A 23,023-nucleotide genomic window follows, 5' to 3' on the forward strand; every position below is an offset into this window, starting at 1 on the left:
TCTTCTGCAAAGTAAGCACTGTGTTCTGCAAAAATTTTGTGGTGACTATTCCCTTTTCTAGATCTTTATGAGAATTAATTTGATAATTAGGTATCAGCTGTCTACTAAATGCTTGTGGCTCCTAGGATTTATTAGTGCTAACAATTACAATTACAGTGACAAAAATGAAAAGATATTGAAGTGCAAATTGTAGGCAGCTACAGTAATGTTCAGCCTCTCTGGAGCCCACTTCTCCGGACTTTCTGTTTTTCAGTTCCTTCTGTGATCCTTAAAGAGTGGTCTGCATATAAAGGGAAATCACCTCAGACCCCTGAGCTGGTATCTGCACTCACTTTTCGGGAATGGACTTGCCCAAACCTCAAGAAGCTCTGGTTAGGCAAAGCAGTTGAGGACAAGAACAGGAGGATGAGGGCTTTCCTGGCCTGTATGAAGTCAGACACTCCCAGTATGCTCAATCCAGCTAATGTTCCCACCCACCTGCTGCTCATGTGCTGTGTACTCCGGTAAGCTGTACAACACGCTCCTCCTTTCCTTTTTGACCTCTTCCTTAAGTGTTTTCTTATAGCATTTCAAGGTGAAGAGATTTTATAGTTTGTGCTTGACTTAGCCTTAGCCTTCAGAAACATTAGGAATGATTGTTATATGGGTAATCCCAGTTTGTGATCCCATGTCATCATTTGGACATACATGAATTCAATTTTTTATTTAAAAATATTATAGAGCCATTTATTTTTTGTGGACGAGTGTTTGCCTGAAAATATGTTTGTGTACCATGTGGATGCCGTTCACCCAGAGGCCAGAGAGGCTTTGCATCCCCTGGAACCTGAGTCAGACTTAATTGTGAACCACTGTGTGGGTGCTGGGAATCAGACTCTGGGTCTTCTGGAAAAGCAGAGTGCTGCTAAACATTTAACCATCTCTCCAGCCCTGATTTGTTTGATCTTTATGTTTTGTTGCCAACAGTCCTCGTTCATTGTTTATTTTTCTTTTTTTTTTTGATTACTTCACCAATTATCAAGGTTCCTCCTCTTTTTATGCATCCTTTGTTTCGGTTGATTCTCTCCCTCATCCCTCCTCTCGTGCCTCTCTCTGCTTCTCCTTCCTTGTTAACCCCCATTTCCCCTTTTCCATTTTCATTTCACATGTGTTCTACTATTCTGTTCCTCTTAGAGCCTCTTTTGTTCCTTCCTTCATAGACCCATTTCTGGTATCGTGACTGTACACACATTCACTTCCACCTAAATACACATAGGCACAAATTAGCAGCTAGGATAGGGTGAAACAGCATGTGGCATCCTTCTTTCTGACCTTAGCCTTCATTTTTACATATCTTTCTGTTGCTTATCTTTTTTCTTTCTTTCTTTTCTTTTTCTTTCTTTCTTTCTTTTCTTTCTTTTCTTTATTTCTTTCTCTCTTTCTTCCTCCCTACCTTCCTTCCTTCCTTCCTTTCTTTCTTTGAATTTTAATTTATTTGGTCTTATTTATCATAATGATGTCTTAGGAATGATTGTTATATGGATAGTCTCAGTTTATGATCCCTTGTCTTCACTAGGATATGCATTGATGTACTGTTGCTGTGACAAAATTCTATGACCAAAGCGAGTTGGGGAGGAAAGGGTTTATTTGGCTTATACTTCCATATCACTGTTCATCACTGAAGGAAGCCAGGACAGGAACTCAAACAGGGCAGGAACCTGGAGGTAGGAGTTAATAGGACCATGGAAGGGCGCTGCTTACTGGCTTGCTCCTCATGACTTTCTCAGTCTGCTTTCTTATACAATCCAGGACCACCAACCCAGGGTGGCACCACCCACAATGGGCTGGACATTCCCCATTCCCCATAATTAAGATAATGCCCTACAGTTGGATCTTATGGAGGCATTTCCTTGACTAAGGTTCCCTTATTTCAGATAATTCTAGCTTGTGTCAAGTAGGCATAAAGCTATCCAGGACAAATGGACTCTTGCTATGTTACTAAGCTTGTCTGAACTTCTGTGCTCAAATTGTTCAGCATCCCTAGTGGATTGTATTATAGGCATACATGCCTACATCCATTCAGTTGTTTTTAATCTACCCACATTCATATATGTTCTTCTAGATTGTTGGGTTATATTCCAACTATTATGCTATTATACTATTGTCACAGTATTTTACTGATTAATTGACAGATACTTCTTCCCAGTTCTTAGGGATTTCACTCAGTGGGCTCGAAAAGGTTTAAAAAAAAGAAACCCGTGTCTATTAATTTTATGTATATAGGTATTTGGTTGCATGTATGTCTGTATACCACGTGCTTGCAGTGTCCATAAAGGTCAGAAGAGGCTGTCAGATTCTCCAAAAATGGCATTAGTTATGCTCGTGAGCCTCTGTGTGGGTGCTATTAATCAGACCACTGAACTCTCTCTACAGTTTCAAGAAAATATTTTCATGAAAATGCTCATTTTAGTGTTCCTTTGTCAATGTATCTGGAGTAAATACCCAGGAATAGAACTTGGTTCCAATAAAACAGTGGTTCTCAACCTTCCTAACTCTGGGGACCATTTAACAGTTCCTCATGCTGTGATGACGCCCACCCATAAGATTATTTTCATTGCTATTTCATAACTGCTACTGCTATGAATAATAATTTAAACATTTTTGGAGACAGATATTTGAGAAAGGGTTGCATACAGCCCATATATTGAGAACCACTATTATAAAATATACCTATAAAATGTTTTACTAAATATTGCCAAAACACAATAGATTATAGCCTTACTAATTTATATACCTAGGATAACACATATGTTTTCCTATTTCTTCATATTTCAGTACTAATTGTCACACAATCAAAAAACCCATAGATTTTTTTTTTTTAGAGATCTTGTTGCATTTATTAATGCATGAAACTAGAAAAGTCAAACATGGTACCATTTGTAATTTTTTTTTTTTTTTATTAACTTTGAGTATTTCTTATATACATTTTAGTGTTATTCCCTTCCCGGTTTCGGGCAAACATCCCTCCCCTCCTTCTTCTTTTTTTTTTTTTTTTTTGGTTCTTTTTTGGAGTTGGGGACCAAACCCAGGGCCTTGCGCTTCCTAGGTAAGCGCTCTACCACTGAGCTAAATCCCCAGCCCCCCCCCTTCTTTATGGGTGTTCCCCTCCCCATCCTCCCCTTGCCGCCTCCCCCAACAATCTAGTCCACTGGGGGTTCAGTCTTAGCAGGACCCAGGGCCCCTTCCACTGGTGATCTTACTAGGATATTCATTGTTATCTATGAGGTCAGAGTCCAGGGTCAGTCCATGTATAGTCTTTAGGTAGTGGCTTAGTCCTGGAAGCTCTGGTTGCTTGGCATTGTTGTACATATGGGGGTCTCGAGCCCTTAAGCTTCCTTCCAGTTCTTTCTCTGATTCCTTCCAACGAATCCTATAGATTTTATACAATATTTTTGACATTTGTTTTTCTTTACTGATGAGGATGACCTTTTGCTTTTTTTTTTTTTTTTTTTTTAAAAAGATTATAAAGCAAAGTTCCTCTAACCTTGAATTACACAAAAGTTCTGTTTTTCTATTTTAGTGCTTATTACAAACTTGAGGGGTTTTTTAACTTTAAAGTTTTTATCTTTTTTTGATCTATTTATTTATTATATACACAGTGTTCTGAATATATATCTACATGTCAGAAGAGGGCACCAGATCTCATTATAGATGGGGGCCACCATGTGGTTGCTGGGAATTGAAGTCAGACCCTCTGGAAGAGCAGTCAGTGTTCTCAACCTCTGAGCCATCGCTCCAGCCCAACTTTAAAGTTTTAAAATTAATTAATTAATTTTATGTCCATGAGTATTTTGACTGCATATATGTCTGTGTACCACATGCATGCCTGATGTTTTTAGAGGCCACAAGAAGGCAGATGGTTCCGGGCTGCCATATCAGTGCTGGATATTGAAACTGGGTTCTCTAGATGAGCAGCCAATGCTCTTAACTGCTGAGCCATCACTCCAGCCCCTTATACTAACTTTTTAATATGCCAGTTGTGGTGGCACACGCTTTTACTCCCAGCACTAGGGAGGCAGAGACAGGTGGATCTCTGAGTTTGAGGCCAGCCTAGTCTATATAGCAAGTTCCAGGACAGTCAAGGTTACATAGAGAGATACATTTCAAACAACAAACCTTTAAATATAAAATTTAAGGCTCTAGCATTTATTTCTAGTTTATGTATATGTGTGTACCTGAATGTATGTATATTCTCTGTGTGTGGGAAGGTGCCCATGGAAGCCAGAGGGTTTCAGATCCCCTGGAATCGGAATTACAGATGGTTGTGAGCCAGGAACTGAACCTGAGTCTTTGCAAGAACAAGAACTTCTGAGCCATCTCTCCAGCACCCACTTGAGCTTTCTTGTTCGTCTGTTTATTCTGCAAACTCTCTATTAGACTGTGTCTATTTTACTTGCTAATTATACAAGTTCTTTGTGAGATACATAACAGAAATTTTTGAATAATTGTATTCCTATGCATGTGTACTTGTTCAAAAGATCTTTTCCAGTCTATCACAGTTTGTTCAATTTTATGTACAATGTCATTTTATCAGACAGAATCATTTCATTTTTCCAAATTTTTCATTATTATAATTTTTACATAAAGAAAAGTTAGAATAATATAATGAACATCAATATGAACACTACCTGTAGTCTATTACTAATGCAGATATTTTGTCTGTAAACTATTCATCTGTCTCCAGTTTCCTATGTATGTATGCTTCTTGGTAGATTACTAAGTGAACTATAGATATCAAACTTTTCTCCTTATTGAGAAGCACATAATTTGGCTTGTCAAACCCAGTAACGTGGTTTGATATCTTATTTAATAAATTCTCCATATCTCTGGATCAAAAAAGTTATTCTGTAACACTTTTCAGGTAAGGTTTTTAATATAGTGGATACTTATATTAGACATGTGGAAGAAAAGGGTCTTAACTTTCTTTTCCCCACATACTGAGCTTGATCCCCATTTGCATGTATTAAATAATTTCTTTCCCCACTGATTTGCTGACCTTAAATAACCACCTTCCTCTGTACACGTGTACACATGCAGTACAAACACAAACAAACACACACACACACACACACACACACACACACACACACACACTCCATTCATTCTGTTTTGTTCCATTACTAATGATTAAAGGCTCATAATTTTCTTTAGTATTAGGCAGGGCAAATTACTCTGCATGTCTTGTTTTAAAATAATACCATTTTTATATTCCATGAACTCTTGAAATTATATAATATGTAATTATATTATTATATTATATTGGGGCTGATGCCCCAAATTATGATATTTATAATATTACGCCTTTATATTGAAAACCATAGTCTACCTCTCCCATTGATTGTCTTTCTTCATGCCTTCTTAGATTAATTTCTCAATAGATATCTATAATTTAATTCCTAAATATTTGATATGTTACTGCAATTAAGGATGATATTTTCCTTTTATGCTTTCTGATTGTTTATTTGCTGATGCATTGGAAGTGATTTTTTGTAGTGGGTAGTTCAGATTCTAGTTTCTGTAATGTATAGAAAACTGAACTTTAAAACTAAAAGATCTTAGTTTGAATTGTGTTTTTATTATCATGATACATGTGTGTGCATGCTGTGGGTGAGGAGATGCATGTGCCACAATGTGCATGTAGAAGTCAGAGAACAGCTTTATAGAGTTGGTTCTCTTCTTCCCCCTTTGCATGTATGCCAGTATTGAATTAAGGTTGCCAGGGTTACAACAGCATGTACCTTTACAGACTGAGCAATCCTGCTGGCCTTGCATTGATTTTTGGTACAGAATTTTACTGTGTAGCCTAGGTTAGCCTTCACCTTGTGTTGAGGCTAATCCTGAGTGTTGGGATTACAGTTATGGACCTCCATACTCAGCCTCAGTTTAGATTTTTGTTTTGGCCCTTTTTATCTTGGTAACTCACTTTAGCCTTTCTGAACATTTGTTTGTTTTTTTCACTGTAAGTAGCATAATAATTCTTCACAGAGCCATTCGAGCATTTAAATAATGCTCTTATATAATAGATGCTCAACATAATGTATTGGTTATCTAACTGTCTTGCCAGTCAGATTGATGACCCATGAGATTTTCCCCCAAATGAATAATAGATACAGATTTTTATCTATCTCATCGCAAACGTATTCCTGGGCCACAGATGAGAGATGGCTCAGCAGTTAAGAGAACTGGCTGCATTTCCAGAGGACCTGGGTTCGATTCCCAGCATCAACATGGCAGTTTACAACCATCTGTAACTCTATTTCTAGGGGACCTGACACCCTCACACAGACATACATGCAGGTAAAACACTAATGCACATAAAATCAAAATATATCATTTAAAAACTTGTCCTATATTAACTCTGAAATTGGGCATTTTGTTTCCTTCCTTTATTATATTTATTCATTTTATTACATATGGTTATGCATGTGTATGGGGTAACATTTGCCATAACTCATATAACAGAGGTCAGGGCAACTTGTGGAAGTTGATTCTCTCCTTCCATCATGTGGGTCCTGGGGATGGAACTCAGGTTTGTGAGGTTTGATATCAAGTGCCTTTGCCTTTGAAATCAGCCCATTTTAATCTATGTTCTCAATTCTTAATAGCATATTTTCCTATTTACTTGGTTATCTTGTTTGTGTAGAATATGTCCAGGAGTATCTTATTAATAAGGCCTGTGAATGTCTTCAAGGGAAACTCTCAGGCTCCTGTTCAACCTGTTTATTCTTAAGCACATTTCTGACAATTTAGTCATCTGATTTTCTAGTGTATCAGAGATCATAAAGCAACAAATAGTAGTAGTATTTACCAAATATTATTTGGTAATAATATTTATCAACTACTAAATGTAATTTCTTTTCCAATTTTCTATGTTAGAATACTCTGGTAAAAGCAACTTATGGGAGAGAGGTTTTTTTCAATACAGGATCACAACTCAGGGAATGGTGACACCCATAGTGGGTGGTTCTTCTTACCTCAGTTAACCTAATTAAGACAATCCCATCTGCACTGGTGATTGTAGATCTCATTGAATTGACAATTGAGATTATCACGGTAAGCAAGGCAGACAGATATTTTAACAAACAGCCCTACTAAGGGCAATGACAAATGATAGCACACTGCCACCAACTCAAAGAAAAAAAGATCACATTTCTTAAAGTTTCAAAATTAAGTATCTGAAGATAAAATTGTTCATTATTAGTCAGTACCCCAATGCTTATTAAATCATCACGAACAGGTAATAGTCTATTTCTTGCCATGTGCCTTGTGGTTGATATTTCGAATCCTTATAATAATAGTGCCAGCTAGCATGAATGAGGAAACAAGCTTATAGAGCAGCACCCAACAGGAATGATATAGTACTGCACAGTAGTTAGAATTCAACCCCTGATTTTTATGACTTTTTAAGAAGATAAAATATTTTTAGTGCAGTTTTGAGCCAGTGAGATGGTTCAGTGGATAAAAGTGCTTTATCTACTCTATAATGCGACGTGAATCATGGAACCCAGATAGTGGAAGGTCAGAATTAACCCCAGCAAGTTGTCCACTGAACACACGAATACGCAGATTCATGCATGTGCACGTGCACACACACACTTTTTAAAATCAGAAATTTACTTAGAATAATTAATGTAAAGAGTGGTTGAATTTTTTTTAAAAATTAACTTTAAGTGAAGAATAATATTAAACATGACATTGCTTACCAATATCAAGTATGTGAACATTGAACTAGAGCCTAGTTGAATACTAGGAGCCAGTCTTTCTTAATTACTTTATCTAATTTTAGTTAAAAGATGCCTCCAATGGGAGTATAATAATACTGGAGAAATCGTGACTAAAATATATGTTCATAAAGTTCTGAGCAGTTCTAGAAAAATAGCCTTTTAGGGAAGACTGATCTAACTCAAAGATATACTTTTGTGTGTACAATAGTCATCATTGAGAAGGGAGGCTGAAAAACTCAGACTTTCGAGGAAAGTCCCTGCTTGATACTGCGTCTGTATTCTTTCTACCAAATTGTATCCAAATCTAAACAGTTGCTTAGAGTCCAGATATTGGCCCACAACCACCTACAACTCCAGTTCTAAGGAATCTAAAACCCTCTTCTGACCACCATAGGCAGTAGGCATGTATGTGGTACCCAGACATATGTGCAAAATACTCACAAGATAAATAAATCTGTTTCAATTTACCTAGTAAAACTGGAAACATCATTTAATGTTTCTGCTATATTTCCTAATGACATATCACAGAAAGGAAAACCATAAAATCTATTAGGGCCAGCTAAAAAGCTCAGCAGATAAAGGCATCTGCCCGAAAGCCTGATAACCTCTTTAAACTTTCATATAGTAGAAAGAACGGACTCCCATAAGATGACATCCTCTGACTTCTACACATGCCCACACATACATGCATGCATACACACTTATAAATTTGAAACATTTTAAACTTTTTGCAAAAATAAAACCTACTAAAGGAAGATTTTAGTGCACAGTGTGGTGATTTCTTTTCTTAGAGGGACTTGTAAAAGCAAAGGCTTAGTTGCTTTTTACCTGATTAGAAAACTGATTAACACCATTAAAGGCCCCAGAAGTCAAGTTGTGTTAGTCCATTTGAGAATAGCTAGACATATACTCTTGAGGTGAACAGTTTCTGCCGAGAGGCAGGGGCAGGGCATAGAAGAATGACAATAGAAGAAACCAAGCAAACTTACAGACATATGGAATATTATGAAAGCTTTAGACTGTGGCTTCACTAATGTAGCACAATGTCCGACTGGATGGCATAAATGACCTTGGTCCTATTGGTGAAACCTACAAACAGTACTTTAGAAATGCTTTGCCTGCTACTGCTGCCTTTCAGGTTGTGGCTTTACCCAGTGGAAGCTGTGTTGACTGAAGCATATAACAGTGCAAGGAACTCGCTGTAACTGGGCCCAATGTTGCTTACTGTTTCAACTAGCATTTTCATTTTGGTTTTAAAACATCCGAATTTTAAAATGGAGGCTGGTAAGTTTCAGTTGGACTAAAGTATCTGAAGTTATTATTGAAATGCCATATAACATAGATAGTTGAGGATGAAATAGAAACAATAAATCTAGTTACTGATATACTATAAATTACATTCATAGACATGTTGCTAAATGTGAGGAAAGAGACTCTTATTACATATTTACTCAAATGCATAAAAGTAGAGGGAAATAACATGCAGGAAAGTTAAGCTATTGTTTTGAGACACAATGAAGAACACAGCTAAATCCACTTAAATGCTGTTAACAATGTAAACACTTAGTTATCAAACAAGAGAAAAGATTCTTCTTTTGCTTAAGTAAAATTAAAATACGTAAATTTGAATAGCGGTTTTAAAGACAACGGAAGTGGGACAAAATTCTATATAGACAATAATGTTCTAATGGAAGTAGACCTATAGTTTTCAACAGTAAAGACAGTCTAAATCTGCTGAAGGTATCAATAAATCTATAGTTTTTGAGTCAAGAAGAACCTGTATTAAAGTGGGTCTATTTCAAGCAGGAATAGCCAAGAAGACAGGGATTCCTTCTCCCAGCTCCTATTCTTGGGCTGTTATTTTACCCTGGAAAGGGAAGGCTGCCATTTGTCATCAATCCCATCCCTGAGTCCAGGTAAGTGTGGCCAAGAGGATTATTGACCCCACCCCCACTTATAAAGGGCAGAAACTCTAATCCAGTGGTTCTCAACATTCTTAATGCTGTGACCCTTTAACGGTAGTTCTCTGTGTTGTGGTGACCCTTCCAAGCATAACATTATTTTTGTCGCTACTCTGTAGCAATTTCTACTGTAACTGCAATTTTGGTATTGTTATGAATAGTAATGTAAAATGTTTGCTCTGAGGATATCTAATGTATAAGCCCTGTGAAAGGGTCATTTGACCCTCAAAGCAGTTGTGACCTACAGGTTGAAACCACTGCTCTAATAGAGGCTCTAATTGCCTCCTTACAGCAGAAATGCTGGAAGGAGTTTTCACAGCGGGAGGGGTAGGCTACAAAGATGCTACCAACATGACCATATCCCCATCTTCAGTACCTATCTATAGAGCAGCACTATTACATACCATACTTGGGTGGGGGGGACTCTAGATCTAGTAAAATAGTCAGAAAATCTGTTGCTGGGGCAGCCAAGCCATAGAGTGTGTGTATGCTGGCTAGTTCTTTGTCAACTTGACACAGCCTAGAGTTACCTGAAAGGAGGGAACCTCCATAAGTTTTGTCTGTAAGGTATTTTGTTTTTTTTAATTAATTTACTTATTCACTTTACATCCTAATATCAGCACCCCCTTCTCTGCCTAGTCCCCATGCAGCTCCTCTCCCATTTCCACTCCCCTTCTCTCTCTGTCTCTGTCTCCTGTCTCTGTCTCTCTGTCTCTCTGTCTCTCTCTCTCTCTCTCTCTCTCTCTCTCTCTCACACACACACACACACACACACACACACACACCAGTTACTACAGGACTAGGACATCCTCTCTCACTGAGACCAGACAAGGTAGCTTAGTAAGAGAAGTGAGATCCACAGGCAGGCAACAAATTCAGTGACAGCCCCCACTACAGTTGTTGGGGAACCTGCATGAAGACCAAGCTGCACACCTAATACACATGTGTGTCAGGGAGGGCTAGGTCCAGCCCATGATCCCTCTTCTGTTGGTTTTGTGGGGGGTGGTTTGCTGTCCTTATCCCCCCACCAGAAGTCCTGCCTGGATACAGGAGGTAGCCATCCCCACTGCTAGGAGTCTCAGCTAGAGTCACTCCCACAGCTACCCTGAGGCGTCCCCCATCCCAGGTCTTTGGCATGTCCTAGAAATGACCTCCCCACTACTGATTTCCGTTCTCTCCCCTAACTCCCCATACCTGATCCTCCTCTGCCCTACTCCCTCCCCTCCCTTTCCCACTCAGTTCTCTTCCTCCATCCACCTCCAACATTTATTTTATTTCCCCTTCTGTTTCTCAGCCATTAGAGATTTCTCTGTTGAAATTTTTAATTAATGATTGATATGGGAAGTCCCAGCCCATTGTAGGTGGTGCCATCATTGGACTGGTGGTCCTAGATTCTATAATAAAGCAGGCTAAGCAAGCCATGGGAATAAGTTAGTAAGCAGCACCACTCCATGACCTGTGCATCAGTTCCTGCCCTATTTGAGTTCCTGGTCTGAGTTCCATCAGTGATGAACAGTGATATGGAAGTGTAAGCTAAATAAACCCTTTTCTCCCCAACATGGTTTTTGGTCATGATATTTTATCACAGCAATAGTAACCCTACCTAAGAAAGGAGAGGGTAGAGACTGATATAATTTAGAATGAGATATGGAAAACTCTGTGCCTACTAGTATGTGGAAAGCAGAGGGGAGCTTAATAGCAAGAAATCAGGAGGCTGGTAGCTAACTGACATAATAACGTGGCAGAAGATCCAGAAATTTTATAGCAAGAATCATAGAAAGAATCAACCTCTTTCTTGTCTTCCTGAATCACAGTCAAGTTGAGAACAGGAAAATTATGAATATGTGCTAGAGTGGGACAGGACACTCAGCCTCATCAATGCAGGGTACATGTCTCTATGTTGCAAAAGCCTGAAATAGCACCTCTGATTAAACAGGGCCTGAGAATAACACTCAAGAAGCTTAATTTTTTTAGCCAATGGGTCTTTGTTTTAGTTAACTATCTACTAATAAAGAAATAAGTGCTCTCTCAAGAAAAAAAATTATATAATCGGCATTCAAACTGTTTCATGATTAGAGTATTGGAAACTGAACCCAGGGTCTTGAGCATACTGGTTCGGCACTGTGCTGCTGAAAGACGCTTAATTTTTTAAAGATTGATTTATTTTATTTTATGTGAGTATACTATAGCAGTCTTCAGACACACCAGAAGAGGGCATCAGATCCCATTACAGATGGTTGTGAGCCACCATGTGGTTGTAGGGAATTGAACTCAGGACCTCTGGAAGAACAGTCAATGCCCTTAACCTCTGAGCCATCTCTCCAGCCCAAGAAGCTAAATTTTAACCTAAAATCAAATGTATCTTTTTACTCTGTGTGACTTTTCAAGGCCATGCCTTCTTAGACATGGCCTGCAAGCTACTCATTCTTTCCTGAGTGTGGTGCTAAAATATATAACCTCCTAATACTCTGATAGATGTCTTACTCCTGAGATGTATTCAATGGTAAAAGGTAAACATCTAGCTGACTGAGGAGACTTAAACATATTCTTTAACCTACTAGTGGCTTTGCTCATCATAGGTGACAGGTAGTCAAGTTAGAGTAAAAACAAAGGAGAAAAATTTCGAAAAGACATTAAGTACTGCATTATGCATAGAAAATAGACTTCAGTAACTAAACAAGAGAAAAATTGACAAATAACATTGACCACTCTTAATCAATCTACAGATCTCCAAATGTGACAAATCATAAATAATTCAGGCTTTCAAAGAAGAATAAACACTTAAAAGCAGTATAAATATTTTCAAAGATCTCAACAAAGAGTTGTGGATAGTGGTATACTTGCTCTGGATACACAAAGACCTAAGTTTAAACTCCAGCATGAAAAGAAAAAAAAACTCAACTGAATAAAGCCAAGCACACAAAATTAAATGAAGGCATGATAACCTTATTGTGACAGTTAATCCTGATCATCAACTTGATAAAATTGAGAAACACCTAGGAGATTAATAAGGCCTACCTCTAAGTTTATCTGAGGACATGGCCAGAGATAAATAGATCATGAAGGCTCTGACCTAGTGAATGGTTTAATACAATATTGGAGCTGTGCAGTGGTGGAGCATGCCTTTAATCCCAACACTTTGGAGGCAGGTGGATCTCTGTGAGTTCAAGGACAGCTCGGTCTACAAAGAAAGTTCCAGGACAATTAGGGCTGCACAGAGAAATCTGTCTCATAGCAAACAAGCAAATAAAAACGAAAGAAAGAAAGAAAGAAAGAAAGAAAGAAAGAAAGAAAGAAAGAAAGAAAGAAAGAAAGGAAGAAAGAAAGAAAGAAAGGAAGGAAGAAAGAAAGAAAGGAGGGAGGAAGGAAGGAAGGAAGGAAGGGAGGAAGGAAGGGAGGAAGGAAAGAAGAAAGGAAGGAGGGAAGGAAGGAAGGAAGGAAGGAAGGAAGGAAGGAAGGAAGGAAGGAAGAAGGGAGGAAGGGAGGAAAAATCTAAATGGACAATTTTAAGAATAACAGTTGGGATGAGGTCTGCAGCTACACAGTGGTGCACGTGGCTCTGAGTTCAGTCCCAGTTCACACACAAGATAATTAAATACAGAGTACAGTATGTTATTTTCAAAAAGTGGTTGAAGAACAATTACAGAAATTCAAACCTAAAAGTCCTGAACTATACAATAAACCAGACCACCAGTTTTCTATAGACTACCCTACCTAACATTACCATAGTTTACAGTTTTATGTGTTCATGGAACATTGTGCATAATAGACAGTAGGTCAGGTTGCAGAGCTAGACATGATGAATGTAAAAGGACTAGAATTATTCAAAATATGATCTGTGGCAACTGCAAATTAGGGGTAATTTATGAAATGAAATCTGAAAAAAAAAGACACAAGTATATGAAAATTGAGCTTCAGGGTCCTACATAATGAGTCATAGGAGAAATCACAAAGGAAATTAGAAAATAGAAATGAATAAGAACAAAATGGCAACTTGATAATTTATGCGGCACATCTAAAATAATGCTGATAAATATATACCTATGTGTGCTTTTACAAAAACCTCAAACCAATAGCCTAATTTTGTATATTAAACTAGATAAAAAGCCAAAATTGGAGCTTTACACATTGCTAGTCCCAGCTGTTTGGAAAGCTGAGGGAAGATTTGCTTCATGAGCCTAGTAGCTAAGGGAGTAGTTAAGGGGCATCAAAAGCAGCAGTAATGCAGTTACTTGATGTGTATGAGGTCCTGAATCTCCCCAGCACCACAAAATCCAAAGAATCAAAAAGCAGGAAACTGCCAAGTGGAAACTACCTATAAATGAAATAAGAATACCAAAAGAATAAAGTTAAATGAGAAACAACTTTGTTAAGTTTTTTTACTGGATGTATTAATTAGACATACGGGCCTTATTGTCATTTTCAAACATAATATATTTGGATAGTATAATTTGAAATTGGGTGTTATGATAACTTTGGATGTGCTTTTTTTCCCTATTCGGGGTCTTTCTGCTTCCATATGATTATGAGGATTATTTTTCTAGTCCTATGAAAAAGAAAATTGTTGGTATTTGATAGGGGATTGTATTGTGTCTATTTGAATTTCATTAGTATGCAAGCTTAACAATATTAACTCATTTTATCCATGATTATAGGAGGACCCTTTCATCTTTTGTCGTCTTTCTTGGGGGTGTTATAATTATTATTGGAGAGTCCTTTCATCTATTCCAGTGGTTCTCAACTTGTGAGTCATGAGCTCTTTGGGGATCAAATGATCATTTCACAGAAGTCACATATCAGATATCCTACATTTCAGATATTTACATTATGATTCATAATAGTAGCAAAATTACAGTTACAAAGTACCAATGAAATAATTTCATGGTTGGATTCACCACAACATGAGTCATAGCATTAGGAAGGTTGAGAATTACTGTACTGATCAATTAGATTTATGACGTGGTATGGTTTTGTTCTATTTTGTTTTGAGGTTAATTTATTTTTATGATTTTTTTCTCAGCAAGTTTTTTATCAGTGTGTAGGCTATTGTTTTTTGTTTTTGCTTTTATTTTTGTATCCTATCACTTTGCTTAAATTGCTTATCAGATCTGATGGATTCTCTAGGATATTTTAAATATGAGATCATAGCCCTGAAAACAGACAGTTTGACTTTGCTTTCCCTATTTGTAGTTCTTTTGTTTTTGCCTTATTACTCTAAGATTTCCAGAAGTTTTTGAAGAAAAGTGATAATAGCAGATAGTACTTCACTCAGTTAGGATGATAATAATTAAAAAGACCATAGCAAAAATTTTAAATGTTGAAAAACTACAGGAAGTATAGCTACTTTTGTGACTATTTTGCCATTTTCTCATTTTAAATTAAATGTGGTTGTATTGTTTTAAAAATGCTAACAAACAAACAAAAACACAGTTCAGCCTACAGTAAAAAATGCTTTAACACTGAGGTACATCTCCATCTGGTTTGCCATTTTCTTTTTCCTTTTTTTTCCCCAAAAATTTGTTGTACATGTGCATGTGCATGCCTCTCTGTGTGTGTGTATGTGCGTGTGTCTGTGTGTGTCCCTGTCCATCCATCCATCTGTCCGTCTGTCTGTCTGTTTATGAGTACGTGCCATGTATGTGCAGATGCCTGTGGAGGTCAGAAGAGGGCATCATCTCCTGGAGCTGGAATTACAGGTAGTTCTAACCTACCTAATGTGGGGGCTAGGAACTGAACTTGGGTCCTCTGGAAGAGCCGCAAATACCTTACCCACAGAGCCATCTCTTCAGCCCCAATTTTATTATTTTCTTACAAGATTAAATATGTATGTATCAGATGACTCATTCATTTCACTCCTAGCTATCGCTCCAAGAGCACTGAAAAGATATGCCCACAGAAAGACTTGAATATTAATGGAAGTATTAATCATAATAGCCAAAAAGCTCAAAGAACCTAATTATCTATCAACTGGTAAGTGGATAAACGTACTGAGGTATGTCCATCAATGAAAAATTATGTAGCAATTAAGTCAAACTACTGCTAACAGGCCAGATCATGAATCAACCTTAAAATCTTTATGCTTAGGGCTGGTTAATTGTAGGGTGCATGCATAAGAGGACCTGAGTTCAATCCCCAGCACTTCAAATAATTACTATGCTAAATGATCATGAAAAAAGTCAGAGACATTAAGTAGATGGAAACTTCATGGACTGGAAGTCTTACTATTATAAAGATGTTATCTACTCAATCCATAGCTTTCATGCATTAGGTTCAATGAACTTATTGTAAGATTTATATCAAAAGGTAAAGTCGGATGGATGTGTTGGCATAGACCCTTATTCCTAGCTACTTGACAAAAGTAGAAGGAATCCTGTGCCTAGTTCGACAGTAGCCTGAGCACATGGTCCAACCCTATCTTGGAAAAAAAGATACTGACCCTTAATAACCAAAACAATCTTGGAAAAAAAGGAGGATAATACAAAATGAAGGCCTATTATAAGTGTCTAAGACACAAATTATTTCTGTGGAACAAAGAACTCAAGAGTATGTGTTCACACTGATATATTCAATTGATATTGGCAAATAAAGAAGCAAGTCACTAAACTGAAGATTGTTTTCAACAATTAGTTCTGGAGCAATAGATAACTTAGTAGTCAGGAGAAAAATGGACTGTGAATTAAAGCCTATGAAGTCAAAACTCTCTACGAAAGGAAAGGAGAGCGGGGCACATCTGGTGCTAAGTAAAGAGTTCTTAGACTTGTCATTTTAACAACTGATTCAGAAGAGAAAATATGGACTTTGTCAGAATTCAGAAAATCTTAACCCTTGAAAGGCCACTTAGGTTTTTGGTGGTGTTTGCTCTGTAGAACTGAGGATGGCCATACTTCTTTATACTTTTCTGTTTTACAATGTTGGGGATCAAACTGCCTCCTTCCCAAGTACTCTACCACTTTGTCCCAGCCTTTTACATTTTTCTGACTCAGAATGAACATGAATGTTTGGAATCAGAACAAATTTATTAATGTTACATAAAATTAAAAGTAGAAGTGGTATAAAAAAAGAATTCCAGGTATTAAATCCTATGTAAAATTTAAGTCAGTGTGGTATTGGCTTGACACAAATAAACACAAAATTAATAGGCTAGTAACAAGTATTTGTATGTATAAGAATTTAGTATCTAGTAAGAGTTTCACCAAATAAAAAGAACATCTTCACATGTAGGAACTACTAGCCCAATTCTAGAGATGAGAAAACTAAATCTTCTAGAGGTTAAGGCAGTGCCTAGAGTCACAGAGTATTAGAATCTCAATGCCAAGGAAGTCAGCCTCCAAAGTATATAATCTTTGCCACTATATTCTATACAAACAATGGTTCTATCAATGTGTCTATGATATCATAGGCATTTACTATATATGACTAAATTTAGTTTACTAAAATTATAATAGAATGTGCAATAGTTGCATATATTATATATAATTATGTAATAGTAAAAATGCTATCTTGTCACTGAAAATGAAAAGTTTTCATGATATAGGTTTTGTTGTTTTATATTTATGTATTTTATTGTATGTGTATGGGTGTTTGGCCTGCACATATGTCTGTACACTATGTATATACATGCAGTGCTCATGGAGGCCAAAGGAGGCATTGAATCCTCTGGAACTGAAATTACCGATGTCATTAGACACCACATAAGGGTTGGAAATCAAACCCAAGTCCTACACAAGAACAACAAGCTATCTCTAACACTGAACCAACACTCCAGTCTCCATGATTTAGTTTTGCCAGAGATAATCTTCAGTGGAATCATATAGTTTAGGAAATCGTACATGATGAGCAACCCTAAATATTGATAGATTTAATAATTATTATTTCTTCTATCCTTGTACTTCATTGACTTATTAGACCCTATACTGCATCTCAAAATTTACTCAACACTCGTTGAATAGCAAACTGATTCAGGAATGGAGCTTAGCATATGCTGACAGTGACTTATTCAGCAAATATTTATTGAGCACCTACTGTGCTATACTGTATACTGAGTTCAGATTAATACTGGAGTATAACTCAAACCAAGCAAAAACCTCTAATCCCTAATAAAGTACGTTAATTCCTCCTCCATAGAGCCGTCTTTGATTCTCTAGATACATTTAGTGAGCACACAGAACAACCCGCACAATCATGCCCTGCAAATTGTATTAGACTTTCTGTGAGCTTGCTTCTCTCTCACAGTTGACTTCTTTAGGTCATTTTTAAAGATAATAATCAAGTTGTATATAATTCAAATAATTCTGCTTTGGTTAAGTGCGCACCTCTGTTTTGGTTAAGTGTTGTTTTTTCATTTGTTTTAGCATAACCTAATTGATACTCTTCCAATAAGTATTTACCAATACCCACTCTATACCAAGGTTCATGATAAAGGAGAAATAATAAACAAAGATCATCAAGAACATACATGGTCCCAGACCTCCTGGGTATTCGCATAGACACCTGAATAAATTTTCTTTGTGGATAATTAGTAAAGCATTTAAACTTTATTTTGTTACTCACACAGTCTATAATTTTAAATGTCTTTTATTCATACTTTCCATGTCGTAGCTTGATGGCAACATTTTCCATGTTTTTTCTTCACATTTGCCAACAAACTAAGATAAAAGGCTTTGAAATAAAAGCTTAAGTAAAGCTAAATCACGAAATTGTAAAAAAAAAAAAAAGCCTTCAAGGCAAAAGCATATTGGTAAAAAGAACACTTTGGGAAAGATATAAGCTATGAATTATGTGCTAAATAACATAGTACTGGAAAATATAAAATGGGTTATAAAGTATGAATAAATTTCCCAAGTGAACAATGAGCAGAAAAGATGTTACAAAATGTTCTAGGCAAAGGGAAGTTTTGTCGGTTACAGAGTTCCAACCTACACACACTAGATATTTAGAATATAATTGCTAAACAAGTCACAGGATTTGCTCATTCCTGCCATTTCAAAATCATTGCAAAAGTCAAAGGAAAAAGTATTGGTGGTAGGAATGCTTATACCGTTTCTTTCCCCAGTGGAGGACAGTAGTTCAGAGAGTTTTCTAGATTCCAAGCCAGATTGTGGCTGTAGTAATTGGGCTAGTCTCCAGGAATTCATCCCATATGTTGCTCCAGAAGTTCTCAAAGTCTAGAACAACTCTAGAACAGAAGTTGTACATGTTCTTTGTCTTACGCACCTTTAAGGAGCTAAGTACAAGTGTTATACTGATGTATCTGTAGCTTTTTTCCCATTTATGTCTTCATTTTCAGCATCTATAATAGTAAGACACATTTAGTTCGTGGACAGTCGATTCAAATATTTGTGAATAGGTACTTAGATTTCTTAATGGTACCACGTCATCTAGCCATCTTCACAAGCCAGAGTTTTTGGGGTCTTGGGCTCTGCCCTTCTCTTCACTGTCCTGTAAAACCTGTGGCTAAGGGTTGGGACTGACAAAGTGTTTGCCTAACATGCATGTAGTCCTGGATTCCATCCTTAGCACTGTGGGAAAAGAAAATCATAGGACCAAGCCTTGTGGGCTTATAGACTGACAGCTCTTATCTTTATCCCCAAATACTTCATCCTCACTGACAATGTGTTCATTTAGTCCATTTTTGGCCACAGATTCAGTCACCTCAACTGATATGTATGTCAGTATCACTCTCCCGCTGACAGTCCTTAAATATCTTCTTTTGGGGGACAAAGATTTACATAATCTTATTTGGAGACTATGATATAGTGACTGACTTTATAATTTTACCCACTATCATTGAGCAATATCAATTCAAGCCAGGTGCATCTTGCCAAATCATGCCTCCATATTATTCTTCCCTAGACTAAAACAGGATGCTTTATTCCTACCTTGTGTCTCATTAAATTATACAATCCCCTTGAAACTCTGCTCCTGCTAAGTTTTTCAGGTGACTTCCTTGTCCATTGGACTCTTCTGTGTTCTTGTAGAACTCTGCATTTTTTCCCTTGGCAATGTTGTTCCTGTCTATCTCCACAGCCACTCAGATTTGGAATCACTATAAATTAACCCAGAGTTTCATTCCTGAGAAGTTTATGGAGTTTTTTTTTTTGTACACTTTTTTTTTGGATGCATTCTAGGAAAGCTCTCTTCTTCTGATCTATATCTCCAGCCCTCCTTCTTATTATTTCTGGCAGTGTCGTGCTATGATGCCCAGGCTAGCCTGGAACTTTCTTTCCTCCTTTTCTCCTACATAATAGGATTACAGGTGTGTGCTATAATGCTTGGCACCACTTTAGGTTCTTAGTGTCTGGGACATGAATGATGGGAACTGTGGTCAAATAATGATGTTTTTGTTTCTAGATACATGGTTCAGTGGCCTGGTGGCCGAATCCTGCATCGCCATGAACTTGACACCTTCCTTGCACAGGCAGTGTCTACTCAACTTTATGAACCAGATCAGCTTCAAGAACTCAAGGTGATTTGTTATACCTTCATTTAATTTTTTCCCTGCTTCTTTGGTTTTGATTTGATTTGATTTGATTTGTGTGTTTTGTTTTGTTGTTCTGTTTTGTTTTAGACAGGGTCTCAGGCTGGGCCTAAACTTACTGTGTAAGGAAAGAGGACCTCAAACTCCTGATCCTTTAGCTTCTAATTTCCAAGTGCTGAGATTATAGGTGTATACCACCATGCTCACATTCTTTCTTTCATAAGTTCATAGATCTACTTTAAGTCCTTTTCTTTTGGAGTTAGGGAAGAATAATTCTATAGGTAAATGTTTTATTTACTTTAGCCAGATAGATCTTTCTATTAGTAAGACCAATGGATGCCCGCTATATCCTCCTACCCCAATAATGATGAATCAGAATACTCAGAAAAGATATTTTACAAGGCTTACAAACCATGGTAAGATTGATACTTATAAGATAGGTTGCAGAGACCTTGGTATACCTACTTGTCTCTGAGTAAATATCTATCTCCTATTACTTAATTTGTTTTTATTTAGTGATTGTAGGGGTGTGTGTGTGTGTGTGTGTGTGTGTGTGTGTGTGTGAGAGAGAGAGAGAGAGAGAGAGAGAGAGAGAGAGAGAGAGAGAGAGAGAGAGAGAGAATGAGAGAATTACAGTATACATGTGAAGGTCAGATGACAACTCTCAGCAGTCACTTATCTCCTGCCACCTTGGAAGATCCAGTGATCAAATTCTGGTGACAAGTCTTGTGTACAAGGGCCTTTACCTGCTAAGCCATCTCATCACTGCCCCTGTTCCCAACATATCACTTTATAAAAGGTAGTGTGTAATAGTACCTTTTTATTCGCCTGATGTAATTGTCATCTCTGAGGCTTACTGCCTCCTTCTAGGCCTAGTCCTGGAAACTTCCAGCCTCTGACAATCTAATTCAGACCTGCAATGTTTTCAGCCTCTGATACTTGTTGCTGAATAAACTCACCCTTACTAGCTCTTTCTGAGTACTGGCTAGTTCAACCCATCTGCTCTGACTCAAAAGTCCTAATTCAATCTGGTTTTTCTGGTCTTCTCCTGAATGGCTCTGTTTACCCTCAAACTAACTCTAGCAATCTGTTCTAATCTTCTGACTGCTTCTCATTCTCTGCTCATTCTGTCTTTGCCTGTATCTATCTTATTCTCACTCTGCAACCTATCTCTGTACAACTGTCCCAGGAGAACTACTGTCTCTCCTTCCCCCTCTCTGCATTGCTCTCTCCTCTGTTTTTGTGAGAGTCGGGCATATTCTATTCTGTCAAATCCTGCTCTGATTCATCACTTTGTCTGCCATTCAATTATACTTCACTTTCAAACATGGGTGCTCTCTTCAACAAACTAACTTTACCTTCATTGTTTGGGCTTAAAGATGTGTGCTAAGGGTGTGTCTTAGTTTGGATTTTATTGCTGTGAATAGATGCTATGACCAAGGCAACTCTTAAAAGGACTTACAGGTTCAGAGATTCAGTCCATTATTATCAACGTGGGAGCCTGGAAGCTTCCAAACAGGCATGGTGCAGGAGAAGCTGAGAGTTCTACATCTTGTTCTGAAAACAAACAGGAGAAGACTGCCTTTAGGCAGCTAGGATTAGGTTCTTAAAGCCCACCTCCACAGTGACACACTTCCTCCAACAAGGCCACACCTCCTCATAGTGCCACTTCCTGGGCCAAGCATATTCAGACCACCAGAGGGCATGTATGTATTCCAGCTAGACTAGCCATATTGATGGATTAAAATCCCTCTACAGTAGTAAAAACTGGGAAAAAAATAGGAAAACATAAAGAAGAAAATAGATACACCATGAACTGAAAGCAATTGAAGACAGGAGTATAGCAGGTGGACTGTAAACATAGATCGTCTAGTGCTTTAATCTTGGCCTCATTGCCTCCTGTCTATATGATGCTGTCTGGGTTACTTGGCTTTTTTTTAACCTTCTATGTCTTTACTCCTGGTACTGTAAAGATAATAAATAATACATATAAAATAGAACAGTCTCTTGTATATTTGTTTATTTTAAATATATCCTACTCCATAAATACTAGCTACTAATGCAAGACACTCCTCCTCTGGTTTTAGTAGATATGTTCCTTTGGGGCCTGTATTTACTACATTTTTCATTGCTATGACAAAATTATTTATTTATTCTAGCTCAGTTTAAGGGTGCAGACTGTCATGGTCATAAAGTCATGGTAGCAGGATCCTGAAGATATGGTCACATTACCTCCACAGTAAGCTTGCTTTCTCCTGTTTAATCCCTCCAGTACCCCAATCCTATGGTTGAACAAATCCAGTAAGGCTTATAAAATCAAACTAGATGTGGTAGCAGGCACCTGAGGCTGAATAGGGAAGGTAGTATAATAGTTTGAAAAATTTATGTGCTGTGACAAAACACTGGTCAATGCTAACTTGGGGCAGGAAAGAATTTATTTCAGCTTACGCTTTATAATTCATCACTGAGGAGAACCAGAGCAGGAACTCAAGATAGGAACCTGAGCAGGAACTGAAGCAGGGGCAATGGAAGAGTGCTGCTTACTGTCTTGTCCCTCATGACTTGTTCACACATCAATCATTAATCAAGAAAATGCCCCAAGATTTACCCACAGACCAACCTGAAGACAATTTCTTAATTGAAGTTCCTTCTCATATAATTCTAGTATGTATCAGTTTGGTGGGGGGAAAACTAATCAGCACAGATAGTTTAGTACTTTGAGACTATAATTATCAGAGGGAAATGGATTCTGAGAGAGGATAAGCTAAGCAGGGTGACATATGCTTAAAACCTGAGGCAGAAATGAAAAGAATTTGAGATCAGCC

At 37.5% G+C, this 23,023-nt stretch overlaps 1 protein-coding gene across 1 annotated transcript in view; it reads left to right on the forward strand.

Annotated features, from left to right (window-relative positions):
* The window catches only part of Fam120c (family with sequence similarity 120C), a 107,709-nt gene that overhangs the window by 62,684 nt on the left and 22,002 nt on the right, over positions 1-23,023 (forward strand). Inside the window, 2 exon segments of the mRNA XM_032890205.1 lie at positions 254-503; positions 20,072-20,186. Coding sequence (XP_032746096.1) covers positions 254-503; positions 20,072-20,186 — 365 coding nt within the window.

The sequence above is a fragment of the Rattus rattus genome, chromosome X (assembly GCF_011064425.1).
Source record: "Rattus rattus isolate New Zealand chromosome X, Rrattus_CSIRO_v1, whole genome shotgun sequence".
NCBI lineage: Eukaryota > Metazoa > Chordata > Mammalia > Rodentia > Muridae > Rattus > Rattus rattus.